The following is an 11,292-nucleotide window of genomic DNA, read 5'->3' on the forward strand; positions in this document are numbered from 1 at the left end:
TTGGAGTAGAATCTGGCCCTCCCTTTGAATTGCATTTGTATACACTTTCCTTTGTAGATGCTGTTCTGTGTGGAGAAATTTTCTTGGGCATTTTCCTTTCACTAATTTCTAGATGACTTGGGTAGGGTCTTGCTCTGAGGACGGCATTTCCGGTTGTTATCCTCTTTCACATCCGTGTTCTCCTTACCTCTTTCAGCACAGCCCTCTACTCCAACATTAAATTTCCCGTGGCTCATTTCCTCCCAGTACTATGCACTTCATATTTCTCTTTGCCCTATTTGTACTTCTCATTTTAGACCTGCATAGAAGTGATCACTAATAGCCATACAGCAGAGTCAATATTAGGCTGTCTTGATATCGCCTCTGCCAACAAAATTATTCCTAAAACTCTCAATTTAGCATCAGGCAAATTCATCAGACAAAGACTAAAAGCAGCCACAGTAGTTGGCAAAATATCACAAGAATTTTTGTTGTATCTGAGTTGTTGGCTCTGAAAGCTTTTGGACTGGCCTCCACATTGCTCTTAACACTGCTGTCTTCCAAGCTCCTATTAAGATTGCCCCTTAGGCCCCACTTACATCATCCAAATGCTTTCCTAGTTCAAAGCCCCATTAAATAGTGGCTAAATTATTAAATTAAAAGAATATTTCTTATCAAATAGAGTTTATATCTGAAAAATAGTAATGTAAATAATTTATTCATAAACCATAAAGGTCACAAAAAATTTGACTTCTAAAGGATGCTGCCAAGTCGCTTCTAAAATTCAGGAAATTGTTCCACAAAAAGCTTTGCTATATTATGATTTGAGAGTGCATTAAAATAAAGTGATTGCTACATAGAACATCCTGATAGCAAGCACAAGTTTTAAAAGAGTCGTTCTTATTAAAGTCTGAATTTAAAAAAAGTGATATTGTAAACACTGTAATTTATTTTTATTCTTGAGCTTCTAATCAATTGAATATAAAAAATATTTCTAAAAATAATTTTGTGTGCTTTATAGAGAGAATGGATTTGCTTCTCTGTAGTGCTTAGAAGATGGAGGGAAATAAATAAAAAGTGAGCAGACTGGATACTGTGTTTCCAATAATCAGAGAAACTGACTTTTTAAGAACTGTTTGTAGGATCTTATCTTATAAAACGATCGTAGACCCAGGAAACATACATAACGTTAGGTGTGCGTGACCCACACTTGGACCGCAGCCCTAAGAAGAGTGAAGCTCGTGGGGAACGCACATTCTAGTTGTCATCAACTATAGCATCAGAAAGTACAAGTGGGAGGTTTCCCTCTCGTGACTCGGAGGAGAAAAGTTCTACTCCTGATTAATTAACAACAAAGGAGTAAACATATTAGTTCATCATGAAGTTTTGAAATATGAAGAAATAACTTGGCATTATAACACTTGACATTCAAAACTTAATAGGTAACTTTTCCAATCTCACAGTCTTTATGAATTTTGAGAAAATGTTGATGCAAAGATTTTATTCATCAACTAATGTCTTAGAGTCTTATAAACATTCCTCTTAGGGCAGAAGGGTATTTTTAGTCTTTGCTAGCTTTAAGTGAAGTCCATGATAGGTTTTGTCTATGATTTAGCCACAGGATCCATCTCTAAGATGGCATGCTGGGAAATAATGCAAGCGTCTTTGGGGTCGTTTCCTATATTTGGATCTTTTTTATTTCTAACTAGACTGGAATGACTATCGTCTATAGCAGTCTGCATAAATGCCTGATACATATCTTGCTTCCTAGAAAACCCAAGCTCATGGCAGTATATTGAATTGCCTCTTTAAAGAAATTGCAAGAGCAGTCTTAATGGCTGTCAGACGTATTTCCATTCAGACTATGTGACGACTTGCATTTCATCTGTGTTCCCTGTCTGTGTTCCTTACTCACAATATAATTATTTTGTATTAGTACATCAGGGTTTGCATGTATCTCTTGACCCAGTCAACAAAAATCTAAACTTTTTAACCTATTTACTTGCTTTTTCATTTTTCTCCAATTCTATCTGTAGTATAATCATCCAAACAGACTGTTCTCCTTTTAATAGATTTTTAAAAATCACTTTATTATTAATATTTTGTTTCATATAATATGCATACTGTATGAATGTAAAATGGATTCTTGAACCCATTATACATGTAATTTATCTTAAACTTGAACACTTCTTTTGGTTCATCTGGTTATTCTGTTGTACTTCGCCATTAGCATTGAAAGATGATGCTTTCAGTTTTTAAACCATAGGTAAAATTAAAACCTTTAATTATGCTAATGTATAATTAAGATTTTAAAAATAAGAATTTGATAGTTAAGACACTAAAACTATTAAAGTAAAACCTTATACTTTTAACATTTTAACTTAAGAAATGAAAAAAATCTCTTGTGGTTGCCATGAAAACTAAAGAGTAATACTCATGTTAAGTTCTGAATATAATCAATGGACCTGGCTTATCTTCTCCATCTGTAATAATGTCAATGCTCTATCTGGTTCTGACTTTCTGGCAGATGGGTGGATTTAGTGGGTAGGCAGTCCTCATGACCTTTTGAACGTAGTGGAGATAACTTAGTCATTTTCCACTTCTCAGCTACAGTATTTCGTTTGAATGCTGTGAACTTTTAAAAAATGTCACTAAAATGTTAACTATTTTTTTTTCTTTACACATTTGTGAATTTTGACTACACTAGCATTGGTACCAAAAAGTCTACTGCAAATATCTTTAACAAATGCTATAGTTATTTCTGAACTTATAGATAATCACATTTCCTACTTGAATGCATAATTTACTACATCTGAGAAGATACGGAAAGTGATCACCAGTTTAGTTTCTTATATTAACTAATTCCACACTTTTGATTTTATCCTACCACCTTTTGCTTATTAATCTCATGTGAGTGTGAGTATGTGACTGAGAAAGAGAGGGAAAGAGGTGGGTTGAAGGTTTGGGGTGGGGGAGGGTGTTCTTGGGGATAGCAGAGGGTATTGGATCCCTGGGATCTAGAGTTAATAGGTGCTGGTGAGCCACGCGATATGGGTGCTAGGAATTGAACCAGGGTTCATTTGTAGAACAGGAAATTCTCTTAACCAATGAGCCATGTCTGAAGCCCCGTTCTAACTTTTTTTTACTATGTTTGTGTCCATTTTGGAAAATTTTACTAAGCACTGGGAAAGTATGAGTAATATATGTTAACTATGACTACAAATGGAAGAATCCCACAAAAGAATTTAGTCAATTTAGCTATTTAAAATGTTAAAACTTATGCGTGAAAATGATGACATTTAACATTTGGAAATAAATAGAAATAACATTCATAAAAATTATTATTAACAAATATGACAGAGAGGAATGGTGAGATAGCTCTCAGTTCACTGGGAAAGCACCTGCCACGCACACCTGACAGTCTGAGTTTGGCCCCCAAAACCAATGTAAAATATGAAGATGAAAATGACCCCATGAAGTTGTCCTCTGACCTCCACATGCACACTATTGCATGCAAAGAGTGTTCCCTCACACACACTAATAGTGATAATGGACTTGAGTAGGAGATCAAAGATCTCTTGCTATAAGCCAGTCACTCTTCTAACACGGCTTATTTTTAGAGATGAGAAAGGAGACTTAGTGCCCACACCCACTCAAAAAATTATGAGACAGTGAAGTGACTAAATATGTAAGTTATAGCTCAGATGGCATACCCTTTTTAACTAATCCAGGAAGAATGGAAGGTAATGTAATATAACCCTATCACCAATAATTAAGTTGTATTCCTCAAAACCAACCAGTTAAGATGAGCAATGGTGGTGCATGTCTTTAACTTGTCTTGAACCCCCTACCCTAACTGCCCCCCACAAAAAGAATCAGTTAATAGTGAGTTGTAATCACATTAGCAAGAACTTGATCAGAAAATGTTGGCAGTAAGAAGTAAAAAATAAAATAGAGCAATGTGAGTCAAACTTTTTAAAATCAAATGTATGTAAACATAGTATCATTTTCAGCAATGCTAAATTATGCATTTAATTGAATTAAATTGAATAGCCTTTATTAAGTTTTTGCATCATACATGTGGTCTGTGGATCATTGCCATAATAAAGCATCTCCAACAACAAATCCATAAAGAAGTCACAGAGTAGTGCTTGGGAAATAACTAGATATTAGTAAGCACAAGTGATGGGGATGTGTAGCAGCTGTCAACTACACATTGGGAAAATAGACTTGCAGAAGTTGTAGCACTTGGCAGCAGTTCCTATGGCCTTGGTGCTGCAGGCTGGATATGGCTAGTATTTAACAGGCAGCTGTTATAATCAGAGGCATGCATAACATTTTTATTTCCCTGTGATTTAATAATAAGAAGATTTTCAAGGACTGTTTAAAAGCCCTAGACTCATATAAAGATAAAACACTTTGGCGAGATGGTTTGTTTTTCTTTTTCTTTTTGATGTTTTTTTTTTATTTGAGCTTCTTTTTCATCCCTAATCAGTGAGATTGAGATGACAATAACCACAACCAAATCACAAGCCAACATGAAGGAAAATGACCACATATAAAAGATAGGGTAATTAACACTCTAGCGTAACACAGTGTAACACCTTGATAACAGACCATGAAGTATGCTTAGTTAATGCTAGCAAACCATGCATATAACAGAATTCAGAACGAAAATTCTGGTGAGCACAGACATTATCTGGAGCAGAGGCCATTGGAGCCAATAGCTGACTGGGATATGCACAGAACGGGTTTTGCTAAGTGAAAGTGGTAATTCCTAGAGATTGCTGTCATCATGGAATACAAAAGCATGGTTTGCCTCCAGTGCTTACTACCAACTTCTCTTAGAAGTAGAGAACTCAGCCCAGAAAGAAGGTAACTACATCCACAATAAAGGACTACTCCTCAGGAGAAGGGACATTACCTGACACAATTGTGGCAATTTCCCAACTGAAGACCAGTAGGTGACTTTTAAGAGTAAGAGCACAGCAGAGGGCACAAATGTATCCTTTTACACTGCATCCTGTTACTATTATTTCATGGCATTGTGAACTGAGCATAATGACCAGCAAATAAGCATGTAAAAACATGATCCACATTTGTTAAGAAATACAGATTAAAGCAACACTAATATTCTATTACTTGCCTGTAACAATTACTGAACCCCAACTCTGATGAGACCAGTGGCTGGTAAGGCTACAGAGCAATAGAACAAGGACAGAAAAGGCATTTTCTGTAGGATGTGCCTGGGCAGTGGTGTTGAAAAGAATTCTGCAGTTTCACTGAGCAAAATGATCGCACCAGCAACTGTGTTCCTGGGCTGGAACCACTGATTGGAGACACACTTCCATGCTAATTCTGAACAACTGAAAATGAGTAATTCCTAGGGCCCACAGACTGAGTGAGATGCAAAGTGACCCTTTTCTTCTAGTAGTTACCGTGAGCTCTTCTGAGGTTCCTGTTTAGACTTCCCCTTTGAAGGATATCTTCTTGGATTTTTCATCCCACACACAACCTCTTAAACTGAGGTAGAAGGCTAATGACACAATTAAATAAGACTATTAAAAAGAATGATGATCCTAAAATGTAAAAGCTTATCATTAGGAATTAATGTTAGTTACAACTTCTATTTAACCTGGAAATGTAGGTATAAAAAGGAAATGGAGCTGGGCAGTGGTGGTGCGTGTCTTTAATCCCAGCACTTGAGAGGAAGAGGCAGGCAGATCTCTGAGTTTGTGTGTAGCCTGATCTGCAGAGCGAGTGAGTTCCAGAACAGCCCAGACATCATGGAGAAACACTGTCTCAACCCCCCTCAGAAGGAAATAGAAATTAAAATTACAAGTATAAATATTGGGAAAATTAAATTGTGATAATTTTCTGATGATATACCATAAATTAAAAATTTACAATTATTTAAAATAAATTATGTGAGTCAATGACAATAAAAATCAATACAATTTACTTATTAAATACTTGGGAAATAAAAAAAAGCTTTAATTTTAATGACATAAAATTATAAAATATACAAAAGTCACTACTGAGTTGAATATTAAAAAACCAATGTCAAAAATTATGACTGATTTAAGAAACTGGAGGTATATGTTTATGTGCTGGGCTTTGATAATTAAGGACATGAGCTTAACCTGTCCTTGCTTATAAGTGTAGTTTCTGGTAAAAGTTTCATCCATTTATGTGTGTGAATGATTGGCAGGTGTTTTGTAATTTATTTGTTTCTGTACATGGAACTCTTTAGCCAAAGCAGCCATGCGTAAAAGCACAACTAGTGTGATTATAGCCAGTGCCCAGATTTCTAGATATTCACTTTTGATAAGACAATGTCATAGGGGTAAACAAGTGGAAGAGTGTATTTAACAAATATTACCATGGAGATTCTATGAAAATACAGTCTTACAAGGAAGTTGAAAGTTGATCTCATCAAGAAATAACACTCATCCAGTGAAGTGCCACCTTTCTTCACAAACAGAACCAGTTCTAGCGGTGTTGTGTGTCTAAGCATGAAAAGCAAATTCAATGCATCTTCCAGAAAAGCTGAAATAGAAGAATGTCTCCAAGAGTCTTTGCTGTTTCTGTGATAAAGCACCCTAACAAAAGCAATTTAAAAGGGAAAGGGTTTATTGTAGCTCACAGCCAAGTTCATTATGGTTGAAGTCAAGGTAGCTGTAGCCTGAAGCAGCTGGTCATATTCCGTCTGCATTACAGAAGAAAAAAGTAATGAGTCCATGTTTCTGCTAACTTCCCTTTTTTTGTTTATACAGTCCACAATCCAAACCATGGAATGGAAGCTGAAAAACTTTGGGCAGGTCTTCCTGCCTTAATTATGGTAATCATGATGACTCCCAAAGGGGTCTATCCCATGTGATTCTAGATTGTGTCAAGTTGACATACATATATATGTCTTGTGATAATTCAGGATGCTATAACAGAATAATATAGAGTGATTGGCTTATAAAGAAAAATAAATGTGTTCCAAAATTTTTGGAAGCTGAAATGCTGTGATCAGACTTTAGTATGGTTGTGTTTTGGTAGGAGCTCTCTCCAGCTTGCATAGGAGTTCCCAGGCTTTTCATCCTCACAGAGCAGAGAGCTAGCCACCTACGTCTCTGTCATAGAAGAGCGCTGGTCTTTTCATGAAAGCCACCTCTAAAAGCAAGTACTGATGTATTGAACCCCTTCATACCGTGTTGGAGAGCAGAGTTTTAGAATGTGGACTTCGTGGAAACACAAGACATTCCGTTCATGGCAGTATCACAGCACTTCATTTCCATGAACATACCTAAAGTACAAGACTTTAGGATGGAGACAAAAGACACAGGACTCCGGGGAAATGTAGGAAAAATGAAATTCCTAGATAATTGCAGAACCTCATCGGTCAGTTCTGTAAATCTAAATGTGCAGATATTATCACAGAAGTGTGTATGTGTATGCATTAGCAGTAGACATATGCACTGATGGACAGCAGCACCAATTTTTGTAGCTGAAACAGACAACCGTCTGCAATTGATCGTCAACAACAGAGTATATAGAGTACTTTATTTTAGTGTGTTTATAAAATGAGTATGGGGAAGAACTGAGAAAGAATGTCATACTTAACCACAAGGCTCTGTATCCTAAGCCTAATGGGAACAAATGGAGCCAGATCCCAACAGATCTCTCTGTGGTTCATCAGGTGGAGATGTGAGGTGATGAGCAAAGAAGAATCTAACTGAATGGGCGAGAATCTTGTCAGCTAGATCTGGAAGGGGATTGCTATCCAGAATATTCAAAGAATTCATAAACAAAGAGTCAAAGGAACAAATGACCCAATCCAAATATGGTCTAGTGATCTAACTAGAGTTCTCAAACAAAGAAATAAAATTGGCTAAGAAATACTTCAGGAAGTGTTCCTTACCCTTTGCAATTAAGGGAATACAAATTAAAACAACCTTGAGATTTCATGTCACTCTTCTCAGGATGTCCAAGATCAACAGAACAACTGGCAAAAAAGATTGTGGAGAAAGAAGGGCCCTCATTCATTGTTAGTGAGAATACAAATTGGGTGCATCTTCTCCGGAAATCAGTGCAGAGAGGTCTCAAAAACAACTGAAAGATCTACCACATGAAGAAGTTATACTACTCCTTGGCATTTGCCCTAAGAACTAAACCTAATAACCGGTGCTCTTAACTGCTGAGCCAGTGCCCCAGCCCAGAGCTTTCATTTCTCGAGGAAGACAAATCCTAGGCACAGAAGCTGCAGAGTGTCTGGCTACTGGGAATCTAGAGAGAATGCTTCACTGTAGCACTGTATGTTATGGGGCTGGAGAGATGGCTTGAGGGTTTAGAGTATCCCCAGCTTCAATACTCTGCACCCACATCATGGCCCCAAATCAGTTGTAACTTCAGTTATAGGGGCTCCTAGTCCACCTCTTCTGGCCTCTTAGAGCACCAGAAACAATGTGGTTCACTTACATATGTGCAGTGAAAGCACCCAGACACATAAAATAAAAATTTAAAAAATAAGATTACACATTGTTGCATTTGTTTGGAAACATATCCAAAAGTTGATATTTTAATTGTTATCATGAAATATGTTTTAAATTTCCCTACCTTTTCTCTCTTTTATTCTCTCATACACATAAATAGCTCTGCATTTTATATGCTGTATTTTATGACATTATTGGATCTATAATATAATCTTTCACTTTTAAGTACATCAGAATTTATCTCCTTTCCAGGAAGGTATTATCTTCTGAAACCACAGAGCAGTGATAAAAATTAGGGATTCTCATTGTTACTATGCTATTATCTGTAATATAGATCTTATTCTAATTCTCTAACTCTTTGATTAATATTTTACATCGAGAATCATGCATTAGTCATTATGTTCCTTTAATCACCTTTACATTGGAACAGATATTCTATCTTAGTCTTTCCTGGCAGTGACTTTTTAAAAACAATAGCTAATAATTTCAATATTCTATCTTCTAAGATGCATATACCACAAAAGCAAACAGCTCTTTACCTTCTCATTTTCTTTTCTGACAAGGAACAAAGTGCTGCATCTAAGAAAAAAAGTATTTTTTTACTGAGATTTGGGAAGGCATTCGTCATTTTGGAGAAGAAACTATATGCTTTTAATCCTAGCAAGCGTTTGAACAAATATGCACTAATAACCTTTCATGACTAAAGTGATTTAAGCAATATATTTTAGAGCACATAGTGAATATATACAATATTATTTATAAGTTTACTGAACACTATAACCAATGGAAAGTTAGAGTATAGTCTAGTTTATTTCATTAGGCATTTGAGACAGAAACACAGCTTTAAAAGGTGCATTGATTTTTCCGCAGCTGTAATTCATGATTCAAGTACATTCATCATCATTTAAATGAAACAACACATATAAATTGTTCTTAGTTCAGATTAATTTTAAATCACTGAGAGTTTTGGCAAATAAGTGGCAAATCTGTGGTTTTAAGAATCAGAATACAATTGCTCTAATCCTGTATTTCCTATATGTAAGGTTGGCAGGGGGAGCAACAGACAAGAGAACAAGTAACTTGAAGATACCACAGGCTTTTTTTTTCAGATGAACCAACAGAAGGGGGAAAGAAATCTCCAAAGAAGCAGTTCTCAATCTGTGGTTTGTGACCTCTTTGAGAACCTAAGGACCTTTTCACAGGGGTTTCCTCAGACCATTGGAAACCACAGATATTAACATTACAATTCATAACAACATAACAACAGCAAAGATATAGTTATGAAGTAGCAATGAAAATAAATTTATGGTTGGGGGTCACCACAACATGAGGAACTCTATTAAAATGTTGCAGCATTAGGAAGGTTGAGAGCCACGGCTCTAGAGTAAGTAAGCAGAGCCATTGCAGGGTGGTTGGTAATTATCACATTCAGACCCCAGTGGAAAGCTATAAGCCTAGAATGCAGAATTCTCAACTTGTTGGCTGAAACTTTTAGCCTCAGTGTCCAGCTCCTCTATCCACCCTGCTGTGTGTGTCCCCTGGGAAGGCAATGTAAATGAGAAGGGGGTGCTGCAAGGGTTGTGTTCAAACTGTGTGCTAGGCTTGATTCGCTCACGCGGTCGACTTCAGTTAATACTTACAGCAATACCAAAGAAGAGTCACAAGTTCATAATCCTGATTTTGCAGATATCTCCAAAAAGGCATGTATATAACAGCGGGGGAATGAATATTGCCTTAATTTTAGTTTTGATCACTTGTAAAGTTGTTTCAAACTCTTTCTCTTCTCAGTGTTTTCATTGGTCTGTTGCCTGGGTCAGGTAAATGGGCTGTGTCTTGCTATCTCATGTTCGCATTACTAGAATAGTCTTGGAAAGATGATATTGGTATATTTTAACACCAGATATTTGTCAGAATGGCAAATGTTGGGAGAAAACATATGTGAAAAGTTAGTATCTGCTTTCACTGGAAAAAAATATTAAAAAAATAAAACTTACACGTCCTAATGCACCCACTCATTATTAGAAAGTTGTAGGTTTTACCGAAGGGTTTGGTTTCTCTCAGATACATATAACTTTTGTCAAGAATATTAAGTATAGTTTAGTTAAGGTCATTGTATGTTAAAGAATACTTTGGATATCAATCTAAACATTTAGGGTATTAATGAATGACATCAGTGAGTTAGTTTGTATTAACAAGACCACTGTTCATTTATATAAACTAATCCTTCAAAGTATATGGATGATGTAATTAAAATAAGTTGCTCTGTTTCTCTCCTCAGCTCAGTCCGTTTTTAAGACATTCTGTTCTGAAGAGAACATACAATGTCACTCTGCCGTATTCATCCTCTAAGAGAGAAAATACCTGTCATCCAGAACAGAAAGTCAAACAGAAACATTGAAGAGACAGAGTGCAGTATTCTAACTGGTGAGTATAATAGACCCACAGGGTCATAGAAATGCATGTGCGTCACCCCCTTCCATTCTGGGGTGATATCTGGGTCCGATCCTTAACTTCACTCACCGTGATCACCTAGGTTGATGGTGTCAAGCAATCATTAACAGATTATAGTGAAGATCATCTTCATGCTTCTACATTTGACTGCTAATCTGATTTTGATAGCTTTGCCTTTTTTTATTGTTAAGACAAGGGAGTTACCTTAATGTGATTAAGTTGCAGCCTCTTGGTTGACATACTTTTCCATTACAAAGAAATACATTGTCTCTTAATAAATTATAATAAATTAAAATTGTGCTTTAGCCAAATATTTTGAAATTACATAATATGGCAACTTGAGTAGTTTCTGGACAGATTATTATTATTTTTATTTTTTATT

General features: G+C 36.1%; 1 protein-coding gene across 1 annotated transcript in view; it reads left to right on the plus strand.

Annotated features, from left to right (window-relative positions):
* Positions 1-10,857, plus strand: part of Stpg2 (sperm tail PG-rich repeat containing 2) — a 338,340-nt gene extending 327,483 nt beyond the window's left edge. Inside the window, exon 13 of the mRNA XM_057793774.1 lies at positions 10,738-10,857. Coding sequence (XP_057649757.1) covers positions 10,738-10,857 — 120 coding nt within the window. The remainder of the gene's footprint in view (positions 1-10,737) is intronic.
* Positions 10,858-11,292: the final 435 nt, after the last annotated feature.

The sequence above is a fragment of the Chionomys nivalis genome, chromosome 18 (genome assembly GCF_950005125.1).
Source record: "Chionomys nivalis chromosome 18, mChiNiv1.1, whole genome shotgun sequence".
In the NCBI taxonomy this organism is placed as follows: Eukaryota; Metazoa; Chordata; class Mammalia; order Rodentia; family Cricetidae; genus Chionomys; species Chionomys nivalis.